Here is a 25,759-nt window from a genome sequence, read left to right on the forward strand (position 1 = left end):
AGGAAAGAAACATGTGGCACAGTGGTCCCCAAACTCTGCTGCACATCGAAAACACCTGGAGATCTTAAAAACTATCTGCGCCTGGCTCGCCACCCAAGGCACCTTGATACCATTGGTTTGAGGTGCAACCAGGGCACAGGGATATTTTAAAACCTTCCCAGGTGATTCTAATGTACAGCAGAGATTGGGAATCACTGATACAGCAGCCATATCCCCAGCTCCTTGCTTTGGGCTTCCACTGATGAAGAACCCAGAGGAATGGGCAGCATCAGCATTTTCCATCCCTCCTTCCTTCACAAACATCAGAATCAGCAGGGACAAAATGAAGGGAAAACTCACTGAGTCTGAATCTCACCTCTGGCATAATGAATGCTTATTCTGTTTACCCTCTGTTAGTAGCTGTTTGATCTTTAACCTCTCTGGACCTCAGTATCATCTGTCAAATGGAGACAGTAAGACCAAATTCCCAGGATTATTTGGGACATTACATATGATAACATGTGGATGTGCCTAATACTTTGCCATTCGAAAACATCTGATGCAGGAAAGAGTGTCATCTCTTTATCCTGCTCCCCTGGAGGTGGGACATCCAGCAGCATGAAGTCTGGCAAATATTTAGGGATGTGTCTTGCTCATTGCACCAAGGATATTGATGAATTGAAATAACCCTGTTCACGTGTGAGTTCATTTATATAATCCCATTTCAGTCTCACATCTCAGCTGGGTAAACAGGATAACTTTATTATTATTTTTTTTTTTTGCGGTACGCGGGCCTCTTACTGTTGTGGCCTCTCCCGTTGCAGAGTACAGGCTCCGGACGCGCAGGCTCAGCAGCCATGGCTCATGGTCCCAGCCGCTCCGCGGCATGTGGGATCTTCCCAGACCGGGGCATGAACCCGCGTCCCTTGCATTGGCAGGTGGACTCTCAACCACTGCGCCACCAGGGAAGCCCAACAGGATAACTTTTATTGTCCCCATTTTACAGATGATAAAACAGTGGCTTAGAGAGGTCCAGTGCCACACAGCAGTGAAATGGCAGACTCAGATCCTCTGACTGAAGCCCATTTTTCTCTTCATTCTCAATCTAACATCCCGCTGCTTGGCAGGTTGCATTTATGGACAGGATACATTGATTTAGACCAGCTCTGTCCCAGTAAACCATCTCTGTGATGATGGAACTGTTCTGTACTTGCACTGTCCAATTCAAAGGCCACCAGCCACATGCGACTATTGAGCACTTGAAATGTGGCTACTATGAGTGAGGAATTAAAGTTTTAATTTTAATTAGTTTAGATTTAAATAGCCACATGTAGACAGTGCAGATCTAGTGACAGAGTCTGGAGAATAATGGGAAACTGAAAAATTGTTCAGTGGTTTCTACTCACAAATCAAAGTAAACCTCAGCCACTTGTTTGCCTTTGTCTTAAAAGATCTTCTTAACTCTTTTTCAATAGAGTGTTAAAGCTGGCTCATTTTCTTGACAAGGGCACCATCACCATGCAATATATAATTCAAATGATGCCTTGAAACCAGTGATTGGCCAGCAGAAACAAAATGTGTTGTAGAGCAGGCTTCTCAAACTTCAACATGTATAGGAATCACCTGGGATCTTGTTGAAATACAGATTCTGATTTAGTAGGTCTGGGGTGAGGCCTGGGATTCTGCCTTTCTAATAAGTGCCCAGGTGATGCTGCCGCTGCTGCCCTGTGAACCACACCTTGACTAGCAAAGCTGTAGAGCAGTAGTTGGGTTAATATTGTCTCCCTTCACTCCTGGGGACGTTTGGCAATGTCTGGAGATATTTTTGGTTGTCATGGCTTGGTGGGGGAGGTGCTGTTGGCATCTACTGGGTCCTGAGATGCTGCTAAATATTCTACAATATATAGGACATGATAATTATCCTGCTCAAAATGGCAGTAGGGCCAAGTATAAGAACCCCTGCTGTACAGCCTAGTCTGCTCTCCAGGAAGAGGGGGTGGATGGGAGAGCGATGGAGTGGGTCTTCTTGGTATAATAACTGAGTGCTGTTTTCTCTCTCTCATTCTTCTCTCCTACTTATCTACACACAGGAGCCAATGCCTCGGCCCCAGACCAACTGAGCTTAGCTTTAGCCTGGAACAGAGTCGACATCGCCCGCAGCCAGATCTTTATTTATGGGCAACAGTGGCCGGTAGAGTATATGTTGTCACCCCTGAAAAGCCCACTTGCTTGGGCAAGGGTATTTGTTTAAGGAATCTCTGAGAGCGGCTCAGGAAACCGCTGCTTTTTCTTTAGGGTGGAAATGTTCCTTTGTAGCTGTCCTCATTCTCAGCTCCCTTTCTTATATTTAGGAAAACACTGTCATCTGGTGGAAGATATGGCAAAGCACAGCTCCAAATGTTCCAAACATTTCCATCTCTCTGAGTGGCCTTTGATAGCTATGTTTAGCTGCAACTAATGCCATTTCTTTTATATGCCTGAAAAAATATATATAAGACAAAATTGTGTTAATTAAAACTAAGTAAGGAGCAGAGTTAGCAGTTTGTTTCTGGTTGTCCCGGAGGTTTCTGCTGCCATGTGGTGGCACCCCATGCTGGTGTGGGGCTGGGTCGCACCTTAGGATACAGAATTAGCAGGCTTCCACGTGCCGGTGCCATCTGGTCCTGGAGGCTGAGCACAGGTCCTCCCTGAACCCAAGAACAATACAGAGTCAACGAAAGCTTTATATAACTGTTCTTGGTTTGTTTCCGTCAACTGGCTCTACCAAAAATAAAAACTTGGAAAATTGGCCATTGGGTGGTGTATGCTTGTATGCCCAGGAGGCAGCCAACAGTCTGGGATTTGATTTCTGTGCCTGGAATCACTGCAGGACAACACCTTCATGTACAGGTCTTTTTTAACCCTTCCTCTGCCCCAGAGAGCTTCTGCCTAGGATTGAAACCCTGGCTTCATTTAGTGCAAATGAATTACTAGTGTGGAAAGATTTGTCAAGGAATCTGGACACCGGGAAATTTTTGTGAAAGAAGTTAAATAAAACCCTAGTAAACAGACCAAATGACCTAAATAGTTACTGGGCCTCTGTGTAGAAATGGGCGAGGTGGAGACAAGGTAGTATCACTTAACTAACAAAAAAAAAGAACAGCCTTCTTTCTGGTCTGTTTACTAGGATCCCTCCTCTCAGGTCAGCCAGGAGTCCAATTTAGAGCCTAAGGAAGATGACAGTGAAGACAGTAAAGTACTCACTTTGGCACTTCACTGGTTTTGTAGAAGTTTGGTCAGAAAGTTGGAAGAGGGAAAGCCTTGTAAACCCTTGCACCTTCTCAGAATCTAGAACAAAAAAAGAGATTCAAGGAAGAAGTAGCTTTTGGAACTAGAGATCCTTGTGTTCTGTTTGCAAAGACAAGCCCCAGAACATAGGAGTGAGTGTGACTGTCCCAGAAGTGGGTTTGGGAAACTCTTGCCAGCATGTTCTTGGGGGTGCTGAAGGTTTACCAGATGTCAAAGGCATCCATTTCTAAACTATTCAGGAGAATGCCAGAGAACTGCATCCTTAGACCCTGGGTCAGACTAACTCTGACTTGATTTGCAGGTGGGGTCTCTGGAGCAAGCCATGTTGGATGCCCTAGTTCTGGACAGAGTGGATTTTGTGAAATTACTCATAGAGAATGGAGTAAGCATGCACCGTTTTCTCACCATCTCCAGACTAGAGGAATTGTACAATACGGTAGGACCAAGCTAAGGCACATTTTATTTTCTCTACTTTTTGTGTGTGTTTGTTTTACCTTCTCCTGCCCCCCACATGTCTGTGAGTCCCTGCCCTCCCCTCCAAATGCATGGATCATTTTCCACAAATGCTCCCTTAGACCTGTATAGACAACAAACACCAAGTCACCAAGAATCCACTTGTTTTAACTGCTCAGTTGTCAGCATCTAAGAAGCAGAAAGTTACGTGATCACCAAAAGGGTAATGTTCTCAGGTTCTTACACAAAAGCATACGGCTCTGGAAATTAGAACACACTTTATTCTGTAAGCCCAGAGGGTGTTTGAGGCAATCAGCAGAGGAGGATTGATTTAACTCCAAGCATCAAAGGAGGCTGATTATCCTGCACCATCTTGTTATCCTCAGAGCTATAAAGTTCATTCATTCCACTATAATAGGATAAAATGTAAAAACCTCTTGTTTGGAGTTACCCAGAAAGATTTTTTTTGTTTTGTTTTATAATGATTTGTTAATTCATTCACTAGGGATACCAAGAAGTAATCAAAAGAAAACCTACTCTTTATGAAGTTGTTGAGAGTATCCAGTGAGTTAAGTACATCAGCTCTGAGCTGATACTCACTAAAATACAATGAAGTTTAAAGAGTAGATATTATTTTCCCCCATTTTACAGATGAGGAAACTGAGGCCAAGAAGAGAATTGGCTTATTCAAGATAACAAAATTTCTAAGTAAAGAAAGAAGCCAGTACTGAACCAAAGCTTCTTTCTCAGAAACTGTTTTCCCCTCATTTGTCACAGTGCCTCTTTGTCCCACCACCCACAGCACTAATGAGATGGAGCTTGTTGGCCTGTCCCCAGCCAGTGATAGGTATTAGCTGGTGCCACCCTGGCTCTGTAACATTCCCACTGCTGGAAGTAGAAAACAAGTTAGTGGAATGACCCCACGTTTCTGTTTTCTCTGCAGATTTTTCTCAGTTCCGCATACTAAGGCTTTCAGTAATAATAGGCCAGAATGGCAGAGTGGTAGACCCAGCCTCTATCCCCCGCCCCCCGACAAAGATCAACAATTAGACAGCTATCCACAGACAAAGACAGCTCTAGGAGAGCTCAGGAGTTCAATTAAGAAACTTCAGCAAAACAGTGGAACAAAAAATATCTGAAAATAACCACACAAAAAAGAGAGGAAGAACAGCTTCATTGTGTCTGTATCACCCTGTCCCCTGAGGCAGCACAGCTCTGTGCCAAGAGGAAGCTCCTCAGCTAGAAATAGTTCCCCTCACTGGAAAAGAGAGAGCCAGTGAGCCTTTCAGGGCACTGTACAAAGGACACACTTCAGTTTCACCCCCGCCCAGAGACCTGCAAAGCTGAGACATACTGTGATAGCTAGCAACACAGTATGAGCCAGGCTGACGGCTGAGTAACCACGGTTCCCAGGGACCTGCTCTGCAGAGGACCCCGGCATTTTTCACCAGTGAAGAAACCAATAGCCAGCACAGCTGCCACAGAGCCCTGCAGATTTCACTGGCTTTTGCTCTACAGATACTTGCGTTCATAGACACCAGTCACCCAAGCCCCTCACCACTCCCTCTCCCCTCACCCCTGCTGGCGCCTGGGGTCCACACCAGCAGCCAGCCCAGGCCTCTGTGGCTACACAATTGCAAGAACCCAGCCTAGACCCCCATGGCTGACCTCCACTGCTGTGCACACTCTGAAAGCTAGCACCTCTGGCTGTGCACCTGTACACTGCTGGCCTGACACACATCGCCACGGCTGTGGAAATGCAAGACCCTAGAACTGCAAGACCCTGCAGCTACATGAGTACACTCCATCAGCAAAGGCTGCATGTGGACCAATAGCAAGTAAGGAGATTGAATCAGGAATCAAATACCTCCCAACAAAGAAAAGCCCAGGACCAGATGGCTTCACAGGTGAATTCTACCAAACTTTTAAAGAATTAACTCCAATTCTTTTCCAATTCTTCAAAAAAAATTGAAGAGGAGAGAATGTTCCCAAACTTATTTTAGGAGGCCAGAATTACCATAATAGCAAAGCCAGATAAGGACACTGCAAGAAAAGAAAACTACAGGTCAATATTCCTGATGAATATAGATGCAAAAATTCTCAACAAAATACTAGCAAACCAAATTGAAGCACATTAAAAAGATGGTATACCATGATCAAGTGGGAGTCTTCCTAGATGCAAGGATGGTTCAACATATACAAATTAATAAATGTGATACATCACATTAATAGAATGAAAGACAAAAATCATGATCATCTCAGTGGATGCAGAAAAGATATTTGACAAAATTCAACATCCTTTCATGGTAAAAACTCTCAACAAATTGAGTATAAAAATAACACACCTCAATGTAATAAAGGCCATATATGACAAACCCATAGCTAACATCATACTCAATGGTGACAGATTGAAAGCTTTCCTTCAGAGATCAGGAACAAGAAAATTGTGCCCACTCTTACCACTCCTATTCAACATGGTAGTGGAAGTCGTAGCCAGAGAAATTAGACCAAAATAAAAGGAGAAAAAGCAATAAAAATTTTTTATCCAAATTGAAAAGGAAGAAAGAAAATTGTCTCTGTTTGCTGATAACAGCATCTTGTATACAGAAAATCCTAAAGACTCCACCAAAAAATCTGTTAGAACTAATAAATTCAGTAAGTTTCAGTATACAGAAGCAACATACAAAAATAAATTGCATTTATGTATGCTAACAATGAACTATCTGAAAAAGAAATAAAACAATTCCATTTATAACAGCACCAAAAACAATAAAATACCTAGGAATAAACTTAACCAAAGAAGTGAAAGATCTATATATCAAAAACTATGACATTTATAAAAGAAATTGAAGAAGGCACAAATAAATGGAAAGATATCTCATGTTCGTGAACTGGAAGTATTAATATTGTTAAAATGTTCATGCTACCCAAAACCATCTATAGATTCAATGCAATTCTGGTGGCATTTTTCACAGAAATAGAAAAAAACATTCCTAAAATTTGCATTGAAACACCAAAGACCCTGAATAGCCAAAGAAATCATGAGAAAGAAGAACAAAGGTGGAGACATCACACTTCTTGATTTCAAACTATATCACAAAGATACAGTAATCGAAATAGTACGGTATCAGCATAAAAACAGACACATAGACCAATGGAACAGAATCAAGAGCCCAGCAATAAACTCATGCATATACAGTTAACTAATATTAGACAAGGGAACAAAATATAGGAAACAATATGGAGGTTCCTCAAAAAAATTGGGGCCGAGGGGCGGGGGAAATGGGGAGATGTTGGACAAAGGATACAAACTTTCAGTTATAAGATGAATATGTTTCAGGGATCTAATATACAGCATTGTGACTGTAGTTAACAGTACTATATTGTACACTTGCAAGTTACTATGAGATCAGAGCTTTAATGTTCTCACCATAACAACAGCAAAATGATTATTAAGTGAGGTGAAGGATACGTTAACTAACCTTATTGTGGTAGACATTTCACAATATATACGAGCATCAAATCATCACACTCTACACCTTAAACTTACACAATGTTACATGTCAATTTTATCTCAATAAAACTGGGGAAAAAATAATAATGGGGTTTTCAGTAAAATAAATAAATGAAAACACAGAGTTGAATGACCTTCATATAAATTAGAGAATCAAGGGAGTAGAGTGATTTATTCCAATGATTGGAAAGAAGTAAGTAGGAAAGTTATAGATCAAGAAAGGCCAATAGATTTCATCACTCCAGTCAAGTCTAATCAGCGTTCCCTAGAGTACTCTGTTGAAAAGGATTATGGAACAGTGAATGGCCTCAGTGATAAGAATAGCTAACATTTTCTAAGCACTATTTTAATAGTTTTATAAACATTTCATCATTTAATCCTCACAACAGCCCTACCAGATAAGTGGTAGTATTATCCTTATTTTATAGATAGTAAGACTGAGTCACAGTTAAGCAGCTTGCCCATGGTCACAGCTGGTAAGCAGCAGGGTCAGGTTTGGAGCCAGGCATTCTAACTCCAGAGTTTGCATGTTTAATCCCTACACAATACTGCATCCCTAGTGGAAAAAGAGTTCTGATGAGTATGTCCGCCTGAAGGGGCCAGTAGTTGAGGCGGTACACAGGGATTGTCTTGAATACTTGAATGTGTTCCAGCAGTGCTTAAGGATTTGCCATCACTGTTCAAGAGCTTCCAATACAATCACCAGATTTAGCAAACAAAAATACAGAATTCCCAGTTAGGTTTGAATTTCAGATAAAGAACAAATAATTTTTAGTATGTCTCACATATTGCACAAGACATACTCAAAATTATTCATTGTTATTGGTCAAAATGTACAAAATTCCAAATTTATTTATAAAATAAATGTCATGAGGATGTAATATACAGCACAGTGACTATAGTTAATAATATTGTATTGCATATTTGAAAGTTGCTGAGAGAATAGATCTTTAAGGTCCTTATCACAAGAAAAAAATCTAAGAACTACGTATGGTGACAGATATTAAATAGACTTATTGTAATGATCATTTTGCCATATATACAAATATCGAATCACTATGTTGTACACCTGGAACTAACATATGTCAATTATACCTCAATTTAAAAAAGATGAGGAAACATAAAAGCAAAAGAAGCTGTAAATCAAAAGATTAAGAGATATAGTTACATTTAAAACTTTTAATTTGATACATAAAAAATACATGAATACTAAAAAGAAATACAAAATAGGCCATCAGGGCTTCCCTGGTGGCACAGTGGTTAAGAATCCGCCTTCCAATGCAGGGGACAGGGGTTCGATCCCTGGCCCAGGAAGATCCCATATGCTGCGGAGCAACTAAGCCCGTGCACCACAACTACCGAGCCTGTGCGCTAGAGCCCGCGTGCCACAAGTACTGAAGCCAGTGTGCCTAGAGCCCATGCTCTGCAGCAAAAGAAGCCACGACAGTGAGAAGCCCATGCACCGCAACTAAGAGTAGCCACCACTCGCTGCAACTGGAGAAAGCCTGCACACAGCAACAAAGACCCAACACAGCCAAAAGTAAAAACAAATTAAAAAAATAAAAAGCCATCAATATGACAAATGTTCAACATTAAGAATTAATAAAATGAATGAAAATTAAAACAAAAAAAGAAGTTATTCATTGGCTGTCTGGAATTCAGATTTAACTAGGCATCCTGTGTTTCATCTGATATTCCTGTTCCTGAAAGACAAGAGAATGGCAAACCACTTCACTTTATTCTTACCTTAAGCAACGGTAAGGATCTTTTGCACAATGTCAGAGTTGAACAGTTGCGATGAAGACTGTATGGCCCACAAAGTCTAAGATACTAACCATCTAGCTATTTACAGAAAAATTCTGCCAAACCCTGCTTTAGCCAGTTTCTCATTCATTATGGGTAATAAACAAGTTGTGATTGGCACTGTGCCAAATTGTAGTTCTAATGCAGTAAACTGGCCCTTTTGTCTCCCCCTGCTGCACAGCTAGCCTCTTTTTTTTTTTTTTTTTTTTAACATCTTTATTGGGGTATAATTGCTTTACAATGGTGTGTTAGTTTCTGATTTATAACAAAGTGAATCAGCTATACATACACATGTGCTCCCATGTGTCTTCCCTCCTGCATCTCCCTCCCTCCCACTCTCCCCCTCCCACCCCTCCAGGCTGTCCCAAAGCCCCGAGCTAATATCCCTGTGCCTTGCAGCTGCTTCCCCCTACAGCTAGCCTCTTGAATGATGTTTTAGCCCAGCTGTCAACAGAGTTGATGGCCTCCTTTGCAAAGTTTGAATCTAGAACCTCAAATGCTTTTTCTTGAGGAGCCACAATCCAAAAACCTGCCACTGTGTTTGTTTAGAAAAGACAGATACAACTGAGCAACTAGAACAAGGTTCATCTTAATGAACTTCCCCTCCGCCAGCCAGAACCCTTCCTTCCAGATCCTTGTTGCTTTGCCAATGAGAGCCCCTGACTAGCAAAACCATTTGATTCTTCTTTATTGTTTTCAGAGACATGGGCCCTCAAACACATTGTACCACTTGGTCAGGGATGTCAAAAAGGTAAGAACCCTCGCGACTGCAGGTCGGAGGCCCTGTCTTGACTGCTTCCTGTGATTAGAAAGTGCCTGTTTTGCATGAGCTGCCAGAGTATTCCTGTCCCTGCCAGACCCCCTCATTTCAGGACACAGTGTGCGTGTATGTCGTTTAACTTTGACATCTCTGCTTATGATGCAGCTGCAGTTTTATCGCCAGTCTCCGTGGTTTTAGATGCTTTCATTGGACATAATGCTTTCGGGTAGTGGAACCCTAGGCTTTCCCCCCATGCCTTGTGGATTTATGCCATTACCTGTATTTTTTCATGTGCTCCTCACTATTTGGGGAACTCGTTTCCATGCTATCCAGCTGACCATGAAAGGTATATTTATTTACTAGCTCCTGATACAGTGTATCACCGCCACATCTAGCATGACACAGAGCATATAGTAAGCGTAGCTCAAAAAGTCTCAGAGAAACAGAGACTACAACATATATATACGTTCCATTCTGCTAACACTTTATTTTCTCCAATATATTTTTTCACATTCATCATCAAATTTGATGGGGGAAAAAGCCAGTTGGTTTGGATCTAGTAGATTTATGCCCAATTTAAAAATGAGGAGGTTGAAACACAAGGAGGTGAGAACTGTACTGAGTGGTTGGTAAGGAGCTAGAATTAGAACTCAAATCCTTGAATAATCATAATCATAAGTAATGGTACCTAGGATTTAGTGATGACTAGGTATGTGACACTAATCCTTCTATGTGTCTTAGCTCATTTCATCTTCACAACAAATACATGAAGTAGAGTTGTTATTTTATTTTTTTTTTACTATATAGTGTTATTCCCATTTATAGATGAGAAAAAATGAGGCAAAGGGAGGTTACATCTCGTCTTAACCAAGTGCTTGTTCTGCCCCATAAAATCTCTTTCCGAGGTAGCTTCAGTTCTGAACACTTGGCAGCGTTCCCAGAAAGTGATGTTTTAACACCAAAGGATAAATAAATGGTGACGCTTCCACTACCACATACACATGTACACACGCACACACATACACAGGTATATCCACCTACCAGTTGGTAGCAATTCTTTGCCAAATTCCATAGGACATACTCGGAGAAAGCTACAAAGTGAGGTAAAAAGTAGAGTGCCATTCCTTCATCTCATAGGAAGTCATAGGCTAGAACTACCCTTTAGGTGTCCTGTAGCCACTTACTAATTTTCCTTCGAAAGGCCCTGGGGCTGATTATAATGTACCTATTAACCAGCTGGACCTTTGCTGATAATGAGTTAAGAGTACTAAAAACCTCCTTCTGTAGGCCCTTGGGAACTTTATTCCCATCTCTGCACAACCTTACTGAAAAATTTCTCATCCGTGTGAGTGAGTGAAGCCTGTAGTTCTTTCAAAGCAAGGGAAATAGATGCTATGCCATCTGTATATTTTACAAGATCACACCTTTCCATGGTCTGCCTCATTTCAAGCCACAAACATACCTGCCCTCAACAAACCCACTTCTCTTTCCTCACGTCTTCCTATTTTGTTTAATTTATCTTGGCATAAATTTCCTGGAAAACTAAACAGAAGTATCTCAGAAGATAGATGTACACACCAAACATGTATTCTTTGCCAAGGTACTTGTTGCTCATGTTCAAAACTCAAATGTTTTGAGGTTTTCTAAAATAATAAGTAAAATATCCCCCTCACCTTAATCTAGTCTGTGTCACTGAAGGAATTATGAGGCTTTCTGAAGAGACAGCTGTGTGCCTTTGTCCCTTAGTCCCCAGCCACTGGGCAGGCCAAGCCTTCATATAAAGTCACTCCATCTACCTCCATCACCAAGCTTCTCAATGTCTTGCCTGATTTTCAAAGAGATTTTTGCAGTTAGATTTTAATCGAATATAAATGATTGAAATCTCTCCTAATAGGTTCTCTTCCTCGTAGGACTTTGCTTTGCATATCAGTTTCTTTTTTCTGAAGTTCCATTAGCTGCCTCTTACATTTGCTTACATTTAGTGGAAGGCATTGTAGAGTATTTTTAAGGTAGGGTTTTCTTTAACTTCTTGGCTAAAGGTATACCTCAATAAATAATATAGACTAACAAGACAGGACAGGATGGTAAGAATTTGGGAGGACTATCAGTTAGGAGCAGTTTTATTTTTCTTTCAAGTGTGATCCAAATACCAGAAGCAAGAATATAGTTATACGAGGATCATCTACTTACTAATTTAGTAGCGGGAAAAAAATAACAAATCATTCAGGATAGTACTGAAATGGCTTAGGAAAAATTTATCCTTTTTTCTTGAGAAAGAGACTGCTTAATATGGTTGGGAGAAACAAAAGCTATGTTTAGTTTCTTCCCTTGGGAAGAAATAGGGGCAGGGAAATGCAGACTCCATTTATTCTATGATAAAGGTGAGTGTCTGACTATTGGAGAGCAAGAAAGAATAACAATGGTAGCCAAAGGAGCTGTAAGTGTCTGTGTTTTATGGATGAAAGTAGCTAAAAATGAGGTTTTTTTGTTTGTGTTTTTTTTAAGAAGTGAATGAGAGAGAAATTAATATTGGTAAACATCTTCCTCACAGTTTATGCCAATAAGATATGCAAAATCTACAAAAACTAGGTTTAAAATGCTAAGAAAATCTTGGGCAGTTTAAACAGTTTTCAAAATTAAGGAACATAATAATTAGCATGTGCTTTGTGCTTTATGGTTATAGGACTTTATGTACATGTTAATTGATTTAATCTATGACAAAAATTAATCAGTAAGTGATAAGCCCTAGTATGAAACGAATGCTGTTCAAAAATTAGAAACACAGTTCGGGACCTTAAACGTAGTGTTTGATAATATGTCTGTAAAATAAAATGTAAATAACTAATGAACCCAGAGAATGCAGTTAGGAATTATCAGACCATCATTAAGTTAACCAGCATATCTCCAAGTCCAACTATCCTTTGAAACCAACAGAACTGAACGTGGAGAATTACTCCCAAGCTAGTTTCAAAACCTTAAATTATTTATATCAAGGGAGCAATCTAGGAGCAATGAGGTAGAGTTAGTATCAGTCAGAAATTTAAAATATCAGCCAACCCAGTTCCCTGAACCTTTCTTGTGCATAAATCCATTGGATGTACCAATGCTCTCATATTAAACCAGAGTGGCCTGAGTCTGTCCGCTTTCCATGAAATCTAACTTGCCATTTTAGTAGCTAACTGTCTGCTCAATTTGTGCCTCTGTATGTTTTAAAGTAGTAGTTTTTCTTTCTTAAATGTACTAATACTTCAGATTGCCTCAATTATCCCTCCCTACCAAAGAAGGGTGATATTTGAGTATTATTAAGAGTAGTGGTGAAATTATGATAACTTAAAATTCAGTTATATGGAAATCAAGACCCAGAGCTTTGCCGAATTTTAAAGAAAAAGCATTTCGGACACACTTTGGGGGAAAAAAAGGACATTTTCATAACTCCATCTGCTGAATTCATGCAAATTTTCAAAATTCTTAATTTTTAAAAGATTGGTTGCCCAGTCTACTGCCATGCCGAACACTGAGGGAATGTCCTCTTTTCTCATGAATTTTCACCAGGTTGGTCTTTTCCCCACTCTCCCTTGGTAAATCTTACAACCAGCTATCATTTTATACCTTGCATACATCAGAAGGAAACAGTATTCTTTGAAGGCTTGTTATGAGTTTCAAAGAAAAAAAAAAAGTTTCCTAAACAGCTGAAATCTGATAGTGATATCATGAGCTGACATCTGAAAACCAGAGTGCATTTAGAAGAACAGATCTAATAAGTGAATTTAAGTTATTCTTTTAATTAAAAGACATCCTTAGGCATGGCATGGATTAAAATTTAGCCTCAGAGTAGTATCTTATGGCATGAAAAAAAAGGAGACAATGTTTTCAAGTTGTAAAATTTACTTACCCATGGATCCAAGCCTCTCTATTTTACTCTGTGGATCAAATTATTTGAATCCTGTGGCTTGCTATATGTTGTTAAGGCATGAAATGGGAAATAAGTGTTCAGACTTTACCAGTTACCAAAGTAATTACCAAAAACGGGGAGCAGGGAATAACAGAAACAGCAGGCAGAATGAATATTACTGCAGTATATTGACTTCCTATTCGAAAAGGAGACAAGCAAAGGAAGACTCCTCCAGAGGCTTTTGGACATTACCTGTGGAATATGAGGAGGCATTTTTCTCTGCTTTTTTTTAAAGGAGGTGGATGTTATGAGCACAAGCCCATCCCTGTCTAACCCTTTACCCTCCCTTTTCTCTAAGCCTCCATCTCTACTAACCAAATTCCAGCAGATTATTAGAAACTGCATCAACTCTGGAAGCTCTGGACAGGGGTCTTTGCCCAGTGACCTGGCAGCATAGAAATAAGAGCAGCCTTCCAGGTAGTGATCAAACAACTGGACCTTTAGAAACAGACAGGACCTTAGAAGTAACTATGTCCACATTGCCTGTTTTCAGAGCATGAATTGAAGTACAGAGAGAGAACCCTCATTGCCTTGTATTAGGTGACCATCGCCCCCTTGTAGTCAAACAGAAATCAGGCCAGTTCCTTTCAGGCCATCACTCAAAGCTCACAGAATCTTTTCACCTACTTCAGACCAGATCATACAAAAATCACTCCAAAATAATCAAGCTTTATATAAGAAATTTCTAGGAAAAGAAGATTCTAGCACCTTCTTTGGTAGTATGTAAGCCTATCAGCCCTTTATGAATTTGCATAAAATTTTGCAAAACAATGTTGCCAATGTTTGCAGAACATTTGTAAAAAGTGTTGCCCCTCTAAAATTTTTGTTTATTTTGAATTTTACTATTATCACTTTCCTGACAACCCACGCTTACAGAGACCTCAAAAGCATAAATATTGCCATTCAGTATTGGTCTTCAGGCAATATTGGTTCTTGTTCTTAGAATTCAAACTGATGTTCACACATAGATTTCTCAAAAGGAAATATACAGGTGTTAGGCTCACTATTACCCACGTTTTAAATTTGGAAAATTGTTACAAGACTAAAAATAGGCACAAATTCATAGACCCACTATGATTGTTGTTCAGTAGCATCACAATAAACCTTTTGGGGATTTTTCTGAAACCTGGTACTTGAGCATTACAAACCATAAAGGGCATGGAGTTCAGCCCCTTTTACTGGCAAGAAAACTGAGGCCTTGAGGGAAAGTAGATGATTTGTGAAGGATGGACAGAGTCCAGAGCAACTGACTCGCAGCCAGCTTCACAGTGCCAAGGAAAATAGCACAGATGAGGTGAGCCTCCTCTGGAGGTCATCCGTGTAGGAGCCATATGCACAGGAGATGAGGCTGACCCAGATGTGCCCAGAGAAGCTCTGGGGCTCTTCTACTCTTGAAATAATAGCCTTGCCTAACCGTCCAGTAAGAGCCAGACAATACAGAAAGTGCAGTCTTGTTAACCTGCCCAAAATAATGGAGAAAAAGTGTTGCACAGGTAATGTTTTTAGATTCAGTTTAATGTTTATGGAAAGGACAATACATAAAAAGTTACTACCTTAAAATAAATCTTTCTCTAAGTTCCCTTTTAAAGAAGTCAGACAATTGGTCTTTCTTGATAACCAGAGGATATCTGGGGCTTTCCCACCCAGGAGTGACTCATAAACTGTAACTAGTTAGTTGTTACTGAGAACATAATACTGAAGAACCCCAAACTGAGGCTTGATCCCAAATACATTGATTAATTTCAGTGTTTTACTTATTCACATTTTTGACCAAAAAAAAAAAAATTGAATGCCTACCATACACCAGGCATTGGGAATACAAAGATAAATAAAACAATTAAAAATATGAAGTTATAGGTTTGATGGCAGGATACAGTGAGCCACCTGTAATCCTGCCCTTTCAAGTGATTGCTGTTGACCATAGGAAAGCTGATAAGGATAACTGAAAACCTACCTTCAGTTAATAAAACTACATAAGCTAATTTCCTAGAGATAATGATATCTTCATATACTATGAATTTCCCAATTCTGCTGTATAATCCCACCTGAACTTTACTTAGTAGACCTCAGAATCACGTGGACAGCTCATAAAGTGCGTAGAGTCTCATACTCGAAGCAGGATAGGGTCCAGACCTTTGCATTGTCACCAAGTTCCTCAGATGGTTCAGGTGCCACAAAGTTGGAAAACCACCACTATTATGAACCACTTCTGTGAAGTGGCAGGAATCTCACACAGCATCCTGGATGGATCCTCCATTAAAGACAAACCCCAAAGTGGACAAAGCCCTCAGGCCCCTCCAAAATGTATCTAAGAATGCAGTGTGCCAGGCTTCCAATGCGGTGTGGTACCCCTGCCATTCATGGTATAGAGCACACTTCTGCATAAGGTAACTAAACCAGACAGTGAGACTTGATCATTTGTACCCCTTGGAACTCACTGTGAGCTCAGAATTTCCCACAAACAGAACTAATTCTTCCTTGACCTAACAAAATAAGGATTTTCCTCAGACCCTATAGAGCTCCCTTTTGAAGTAGAAACCAGTAATGAGCAGATAATAATAAAAACGCTTGTTTTTGCATCTATATGTACAACATTAAACTTATACCATAGCTCTAGGTCCTTAAGAAGCACCATTCTCTGAAAGAAAATATGAAAAACCTCTTTAATTCTGAGAAAATAAATATTCTGTTGATAAAACTTCTCTTATTTCACCCCTCTTTCTCTTTAAACACAGGGGATGTTCATAAAGGACTTTGTCATGACATCCATCTTGCTGTCCTTTTATTAAAAAGGTGTCAATTTTTTAAAAAGTTTAATAGAAGTTTTGTATAAAGGATATTTGAGCTCTCAGCATATTTCACCTGATGCAGTCCCTGGTAATCACAATTGTCTTCTGGAAGGAGTCTTCATTCAGTGAGTGTGAAGAAATAAATGATCAGCAAGAGGACAGTAACAGGCCTGGGTCAGAGGCAGAGCAGCGAGGGGGTCCAGGGGGAGTATCTGGGGGACATAGTTCCTAGTGGCTGGGAGTGGTAGAATTTGCCATATCTAGCCTTGTGTTTCTTTCTGCTACACTGGTGTTTTTTTCTCCCCAGCTGAAGACTTGAATAAATATTTTGATTTTCTGTTATTGCCGACGATTACTGCATCTTCTTATTTAACTTATGTCTTCTTTCCAAGCGAGAATATCCAGGTTTCGGTTGGATCTATTTTAAGGTGAATTGATTAACCAGAATAATAATACATTCATATGTTTCTTTTTAAATTATTATTATTATTTTACTGTAAAATAGTTACAGAACACATGGAATAGAATCCCTAGTAAACCATGCTGTCTTTTGGATGTGTCTGTTTGTTCCATTCTTCCGTGATAGGGGAACCTGCCCCCAGACTACAGAATCAGCCTGATAGACATCGGCCTGGTGATCGAGTACCTGATGGGAGGGGCTTATCGCTGCAACTACACGCGAAAGCGCTTCCGGACGCTCTACCACAATCTCTTTGGCCCCAAGAGGGTGAGGCTGGCAGCAAATTCCATTTCCTGGACTCTGGGGAGGACTAGTGTGCAGTAGATTTGGAGTGTGGCTGCTTTGTCATCTCCAAGGGGGAGATCAGATGACAAGGCAATTGCCCTGCCTCTTCTTCCCTCTGCCATCAAATCTGTTTAAAAAAGAAAAAAAGGAATATACTGGGTGTTACACTTCTTTCTTTTCCTCACTAGATCCAATTCAAACCAGAAACTGGCATTGAAAGTGATCCTTTTTTAGCTTTTCTACATGCTATGAATTGAGATGACATGCTCAACTTCTAAATAAGTCATTTTGTATATTAAAAAAGTAATTTTTCTCATTTAAAAAAAGTGAAACTTGGGCTTCCCTGGTGGTGCAGTGGTTGAGAGTCTGCCTGCCGATGCAGGGGACACGGGTTCGTGCCCCGGTCCGGGAAGATCCCACATGCCGCAGAGCGGCTGGGCCCGTGAGCCATGGCCGCTGAGCCTGTGCGTCCGGAGCCTGTGCTCTGCAACGGGAGAGGCCACAACAGAGAGAGGCCCGCGTACCGCAAAAAAAAAAAAAAAAAAAAAGTGAACCTTAATGATCAGAGAATAGTAATTATATTCAAATAATCTTATTATCTACCACATCACTTTTCAAGGTTTTTGCTCTTGGGATCTATTTATAAAAAATTATTGAGGACCCCCCCAAAGCTTTTTATCTATATGAGTTCCATCTGGTTCTATAATTTGCTGAGTTGCCTTCTCTTCCGTCTTGGTCTGTGCCTGTTTTGCACATCCCCAGCATCACCAGTGGTGCTACCGTGTGTGCTTACACTTTCCATGCCATGAGTGCCTTTTGCCGCCAGCACATGCCCCTCTGGTCCCACTCACCCTTGCTCTACTGGACAGCAGCAAAGAGAGATAGCCAGCATGAAGCATCTCAACATATAGTATTTCTGAATAATATCCCAAGTCTCCAGATAATAGAGGTCTTTCAGAGGTTTGGGAAACATCTCATAGTTTGACTGAATGTCTCATTGTTCACTCAAGTGCTTGATGTCATGGAGAGGTCGGCCTAGCGGGATGGTTTTAGGATGATGGAAGAAATCTTGGTCCACAAAAGAGATTATAAACCTGCAGGCTCTACCCTTGGGCAATCTCATTATGCCTCTCCAGTTTCCTAATTTTCTGTAATTCACCAAAATCACTAAATCCCTAATTCTCTTAGAATTTCTATAAAGAGTTCCCCTGTGGTGTTTTATTTAGTGAAATGAATACATGCTGTATGGTACAATAGATTTGTTCCATTACCTGTTTAAGATACATTAGGATTCTTTTCTTACCTCTATAAAGAAATCTAACTATGTGCATAACATTTTTTTTAACAGCCCAAAGCCTTGAAACTGCTGGGAATGGAGGTAAGTGTTTGCTCAAATTATTAGTGTCAATTGTTTATTCTCTTTATTACACATTTCAAAATATATACATATAAGGTCATTCCAGTGGTAGGGCTTAGTACATGATTCTAAAATAAGGAGGTGAAATTTTTTCCAGTGTCGAGGGGGCAGGTCACGGTAGCTTTGAAAATTCTATCATGGGGTTATATTAGCATTGCAAACAAAAAAATAAATCCTATTTTAAATACTGACTTGAAAACCAAGAAAGCATATAAATTCCAGTAAGTGAAATGTATTCATGGATGTTTACAAATGGCAACAGATCCAAAGACCAGAAACTCTTCACAAATGCATCTAATGAAGTATTCAGAAACTCAAGATAGATTATCTGTCTCCCATCTTCTGTTCATGTGGTTATTATCGTATATCCAATTGCAAGTACAGGATGTCCTTGTCCTTTCAGTGGAAAGGGTAGTGCTGTCCATCATGAGGTACAAATAACCCTACTTGTAGAGGAAAAGAATGGACAAAAGTTAAAAAGAAAAAGGCCCATTAAAAAATACTGTTCTAAAATTAAAGTATAACACTGACATGTTCCCATAGGACTGTGCTTATGCATTTATTATAACTTGTTTTAAAGTTAGGCATTCAGGGCCTTGTGAGTTCTTTTAGAATAGAAGCTAGGAAAAAGACAGTTCATTTTTTCTGTATCTATTCCAGAGCTGGGCCAGTAGAAGACATACAAGAACTATTTACTGAATTGAGTGGATTCATTTCTAACTCCATCTCTGTGTTTTTTCCCTAAAATTACAGGATGATGTTCCCTTGAGGCGAGGAAGAAAGACAACCAAGAAGCGTGAAGAAGAGGTGGACATTGACTTGGATGACCCTGAGATCAACCACTTCCCTTTCCCTTTTCATGAGCTGATGGTGTGGGCCGTCCTGATGAAGCGGCAGAAGATGGCCCTGTTCTTCTGGCAGCACGGCGAGGAGGCCATGGCCAAGGCCTTGGTGGCCTGTAAGCTCTGCAAAGCCATGGCCCACGAGGCTTCCGAGAACGACATGGTTGATGACATCTCCCAGGAGCTGAACCACAACTCCAGGTTGGACGGCCTAGCAAATGGCATGGTCAGGGGAGGAGAAGGGAAGGTGGTCCCCAGATACAGGTTTTTTGAGCTATCCAATACTTCAAGGGGAGACAGAATCAACCCAATGGTGCACACAGAGGGCGGACACAAACAGTTAACATCTACAGTGCACAGTGCTAGATACAGAGGTACATACAGATACATAGATTTCATTTCATCCTCTCAACTGCCTCAAGAGGTGGGTCCCTTATGATGCATACTTTACACCTGAAGAAAATGAGACTCAGAGAATTTAAGTAACCTGTCCAAGATCACACACTTGTGGTTGACAAGGCCCAGCTCTGAACTGAGGTCTGTCACATTTAAGAAGATATACTGCACTCTGAGTTTTGGGTCTGCCTTCCACATCCATGTGCCTTGAACTGGGGGCCTTGAGTGCAGGGATTGTGCTTCATTTGACTTACACCCCCAGTTCTAAACATGGTATCTGGCACACAGTAGATGCTTAATGGGTGTTGGCTGAATGAATGAATGAACAGACTAGACCCCATAAGGAACAACTAGACCACTCAGCAACCACCCTTTGTGGCTTGGCCAGTGGGTCCCCACTTTCATCATCTAAGTCTCCAAGATGGCCAAAAGACAGTTCCTCACATTCTCTCATTCAGGGACTTTGGCCAACTGGCCGTGGAGCTCCTAGACCAGTCCTACAAGCAGGATGAGCAGCTGGCCATGAAACTGCTGACGTATGAGCTGAAGAACTGGAGCAACGCCACGTGCCTGCAGCTCGCAGTAGCTGCCAAGCACCGTGACTTCATCGCACACACATGCAGCCAGATGTTGCTCACGGACATGTGGATGGGTCGGCTCCGGATGCGCAAGAACTCAGGCCTCAAGGTCAGTGAGTCCAGAAGGCCCTGTTGGCTATGAGGGCCAGAGGGCTGGTGGGAGCTTTCCAAGCCAAATCTGCAGTGGTAGTGGGCATTCTTTTAACTCAGGAGGGTGGTTCTAAGCCCCAACTGTGCATCAGAATCTTCTGTATAATGGGTTGTTTTTTTTGAATACAGAGACGAGGGCCTACCCCAAGTTCTGCTAAATCAGAACCTTTAGAGATGGCATGCCTAGACAGTAATATTCTCAGAAGATCCAAGGTGATGGTCACACAGAGGTACCATAGGAGGTATCATTTGCTCTGTCACAAGCCATGCTGCAACAGGAGACACTTACTTAGGCAACCTTTCATCTCCATGTGAGCCTGAACGCCTTGGCCCCTCCTTGGCACCATAAAGAGACATTGGCTCTTATCATCTGTACTTTAGAAAATTTTTAAATGAAATAAAAATGAGATAGATTTACATGTAAAGATGTTGCTAAATAATCCTGATCTATTCTTCATTGAAGGAAAACAAGTTGCAGACCAATAGGTAGAGCCTGAGTCCATTTCTTTGGTTTTTTTAAAGCATGTACCTGTATAGTTCTATTTGTACAACTTCATCTTTTTATTAAAAAAATAGAAAGGATACACAGTAAATTGTTTGTAGTGGTTATCCCTGGGGTTGAAAGTATAAGAAATAGGATAATAAATGGCTTTTGATTTTTTGTTTTCTTCAGTGTTTTACAAGCAAAACATTAAACTGAGAGAATTTTTTTTTTTTTTTTAACATCTTTATTGGGGTATAATTGCTTTACAATAGTGTGTTAGCCTCTGATCTACAACAAAGTGAATCAGCCATACACATACATGTGCTCCCATGTGTCTTCCCTCTTGCGTCTACCTCCCTCCCACTCTCCCCCTCCCACCCCTCCAGGCTGTCCCAAAGCCCCGAGCTAACATCCCCGTGCCCTGCGGCTGCTTCCCCCCAGCTATCCACCTTACTACGTTTGTTAGTGTGTACATATCCATGACTCTCCCCCGCCCCGTCAAAACTCACCCTTCCCCCTCCCCATATCCAACTGAGAGAATTTTTTAAAAGACCAAAAAAAATGGGAAGGGAAGATGGAAAGAATGTTTTAAAATGCTTTATCTGTTTAGAGTCTGTGGCTGTTACAACTGAAGCCAGCCAGGCTTATACTTACCTAGAACTACCTGCTCTAGGTAACTCTGAGGTCAGCCCAAATCAAAAGGGCCACCAGACCAGAGCAATCTGCTGAGGCCACCCTGATTGAACCAGCAACCCTCCCCCACTCCACCCTTTCTGTGGGCTCTTGGCCCAGGGTCACAGAAGGGTTCCATGAAGTGGGTCATGGGCCTTCCATCACTACACTGCAAACAATGCCAAGCCTGGCTCTCAGCTCTGAGGACAGGGTGTCATGTCCCCTGAAGACTGCCAGGCATGCCACCTGAGCGTTCCCAGGCCTGCCAGGCACCCTTAGTCAGGGTCACCACTCTCCCCTTTCCCTTAGCTGCTCTCAAGTCCCTGGGCACTCGAGCACAGACTGTCCCTGCCTCATTACTTGAGAATCATTTTTACTTATCCTTCATGGCCTCTCTTAGCCCCTCACCTTGGTATACTTTCTTCAGGGAGGGTTGTATTCAGAAGCCTTGTACACAGAACCATTTTAGGACTGAGGAAAGAGGTGAGAGAAGATTTAGGAAACACAAATCAGATGTCAGTATTATCATTCAGAAACTTGGTCCCTGGAAATAGAGAATGAAATTATTGCCCTCTCATGAGAAAAGCCAGTGAATTTAGTGTCATCACGTGGAGATTTAAGCATGTGGTTTATAATGAGAGAAATACAGTGCTGAGCCTCCTGGGGCATTTGTGCAGAGGGCTTCTCATAGTGATACAGAGCCCACGTGTGGGGGGTTCTGTTGGATAGTAGCAAATGCTGGGGGATGCTCTAAAATGAATACAGTTTTCCTACATGGACTTCCTCAAGGTCAGCTTAGGACAGTATTTTTTACAGAGATAACCAGATGACACATAATCAATTCCACTTGGCATATTAATAAATAAATGCCAATGGACATAAGTATGAACTGACTTCACAAAGTGCCATCAAGTGACTAAATGGGAATCTGAATTTTTTCCCATTTTTGCCTTAGGTAGAATCTTTTTCCTCTTTTTCCCTCATGCAAAGTAGGTGTTAATTGGATAAGATTTATTTGGGTAAGATGCTTTGTTTCTCCAAGATCAGACTGAGCTACTGTGAGTTAACAGTTAACAGTTCCCAGTCATGTGGGCAGAAGTGACCCTCTTAGCATGGATCTTCTTTGTTATTCAGGTCCCCACTGTGGGCACACCCAACACTCATACACCCTCACATCACACACACACGGACCCCACCCCCCAGGCTCTCTGATTCTAAGCAACCACCCTTATCTGAATCCTTTAAATGTGATTATTATTATTATCATTATTATTACTTTAGGTAATTCTGGGAATTCTACTTCCTCCTTCAATTCTCAGCTTGGAGTTCAAGAACAAAGATGACATGCCCTATATGACTCAGGCCCAGGAAATTCACCTCCAAGAGAAGGAGCAAGAAGAACCAGAGAAGCCCACGAAGGAAAAAGACGAAGAGGACATGGAACTGACAGTAAGAAAAAAAACTATTCAGTTATTGTCAGAGGGGAGAACCCCTAATCCACCTCTCCCATGGATATGGCTTAAGATTTAATAACTGTTGAGGTCAGCCTCCCACCAGGTACTTTCATTTAAGTATTGAGACCAAGTTATTACAAAAGTGTCCTCTTGGGGACTTCCCTGGCGGTCCAGTGGTTAAGACTCTGTGCTTCCAATGCAGGGGCAAGGGTTTGATCCCTGGTCGGGGAACTAATAAGGTCCCACATGCCGCATGGTGCAGCCAAGAAAAAATAAGTGTCCTTTCTGTGCACAAGTAACATAACTAAAGGGACTGATTCTAATCCTTCATCCAGGTAAGTGGCACTCAACAACCCAATGAAATTCAGAAGCAAGACACCCTGAATTTTCCAAACAGGCGATACTTTATAAACAACAGGTGATGTGGCAGTCTTAGCACACGAAAAAGGAAAGGGAATCTGATTTGGGAGCAGCTGGCTCCACTGAGCTGGAGCCGTTGTGCTGATCAGAAGCTAAGCCTTTATCTGTCTTCGAGGTCAGGCTCACAAATACAGCACTAATTGAATTTTGGGGTTTGTATGGAAGGCTCTTATTAGGCTCTTCCTGGTATAATTATAGAGCATGGATGGTTTGTTCTGTAGGGGGAATGGGGCAGCTGGGCATGGGACAGCTTCCTGCAACCCCTGCTGGAGCAGCATGACTACCACTGGATTGTATCCAAAGTCTAAAAACATCACATGCTATTAAAGGGACAAACAAGGCTTCAGAGCTTTGGAGACATAAGGCAACAGCTCCACAGGACTTCCTAGATACCCCCCACCCTCCCCACCACCCTGACCAATTACTGTGACGAGCCAGAAGAAGCTGTTTGGGGAAAAAACAAAAATTGGTTTTGCTCAGGTGACAAAAGGGCTTGGCATTATTATCCTAAGTGGGACCACCCTGCGAATTGATTTTCCTCCAAATAAACACTATTTCCTTCAGTAGGTCCTTCCTAAAGATCTATTTGCAGGCACATTCCCAGACCCAAGTACAACAGAGGCTATGCATCGGACCACTCTTTGGATTGATTAATCATTCACTGCTTTTGACTCACTGAGTTCAAGTCCTATGTTTGCTGTCAGTTTCAGGATCCTTATATAAATTAGTGGAGGAGTCTGCTTTCCTCTATGACAGGATCAAATGACTGTCTTGCCTAAAGAACTTACCATAATTTTTGCCTCTGAACCCCTTCAAGGATAGGAAATGATATTTTGATCATTAGCAGAAACGTTGGTAGTAGTAATACCAAATCTTTATTGAATGCTTCAGCAGAGGGGTAAAGAGTGTGCGCTCTGGAGCCAGAATCCTGCCCTGTCACCTACTCACTGTGGGACCTTGGGCAGTTTCTTAACCTCTAACATGGGAATAATGACATTATTATTATTACTAGCTCACAGGTACATGTAAACTATGTAACAAGTGTACATGTAACTAATGTAGACTGGTGCCTAGCACATGGTAGAGGTTTGCTAATATTGCTATAATGGTGCTAAATGCTTAACCATACACTTACTCATGGAATCCTCACAACAAGCCCACAAGGTAGGTACTATTGTTATACCATTTTATAGATGAGGAAGCTGAGACTCAAGAGAGGTTAAATGGTCCAAGGTTACCCACCTAATTAGTTGCAAAGCCAGGATTAGAACCCAGGCATGCAGACTCCACTGGCCATGCTTTTACCTGATAAAGCTAAGGGATGCAAAGAGTTTCTTCCTAGTCTCAAATGTAGGAGTTCAGCTGGTTTGGTCCACCACGTAGTAGAAAGAATCCAGTAGGGATGCATGGGCCTCCTGTGTCAAGTATGACATGGCCTTGACATTGGTGTACATCCTAGGAAGGCTCAAAGAAGGAACCTAGGAAAGTAGCCAGAAGCTAAAGCAGTATGTTTCTGGTGGGTCTGAAGGAAGGTAACAAAAGAGGCAGCTGCCTCTCCTGCTCAGTCCAGAGTTTTGAGGATCTGATCTTTCAAGAAGCCACAATAAAAGATGCATCTCTAGACTAAGAGCAGTCTACTTCCCAAATAGCCCCTGCCATTGTCTACTGAGAACCCAAGTAGAAGACATCACAACAGCATTACTGCCTGAGCTGAGTGTCCACAGGCTGAAACAGCAGGGAGAAGGAAAGGAAGGAAAGGACTTATGGGCTGGCAAAGTCAGGGTTGGACAGCACTTGTTTTTAAGGTGGCACTTTCTTTGACCCTAATGACAAATTCTGTTACTGCTGGACCACTGGTCTCAGCTCACCCCAGACAGGATTGGAGAATACAGCTTGTTGACAACTCCACTCCCTTCATAGCATTGATATTTGAGCTTCTGTGTTAAACCAATATATCCTCTCTTGGAATGGAACCTTTTCCCTTGGCTCTTCCAAAATTATACATGAAATATCAGCCTAAGTTTGCTTCACTTTAGTAGCCTTTAATAGCTTAGCTCACCTCA

General features: G+C 41.4%; 1 protein-coding gene across 1 annotated transcript in view; it reads left to right on the plus strand.

Annotated features, from left to right (window-relative positions):
• The window catches only part of TRPM3 (transient receptor potential cation channel subfamily M member 3), an 856,716-nt gene that overhangs the window by 756,255 nt on the left and 74,702 nt on the right, over positions 1–25,759 (plus strand). Inside the window, 9 exon segments of the mRNA XM_032635138.1 lie at positions 2,070–2,170; positions 3,569–3,703; positions 9,738–9,788; positions 16,931–16,966; positions 17,125–17,265; positions 18,632–18,661; positions 19,454–19,743; positions 20,397–20,625; positions 23,104–23,271. Coding sequence (XP_032491029.1) covers positions 2,070–2,170; positions 3,569–3,703; positions 9,738–9,788; positions 16,931–16,966; positions 17,125–17,265; positions 18,632–18,661; positions 19,454–19,743; positions 20,397–20,625; positions 23,104–23,271 — 1,181 coding nt within the window.

This window comes from Phocoena sinus, chromosome 6, assembly GCF_008692025.1.
Source record: "Phocoena sinus isolate mPhoSin1 chromosome 6, mPhoSin1.pri, whole genome shotgun sequence".
Lineage (NCBI taxonomy): Eukaryota > Metazoa > Chordata > Mammalia > Artiodactyla > Phocoenidae > Phocoena > Phocoena sinus.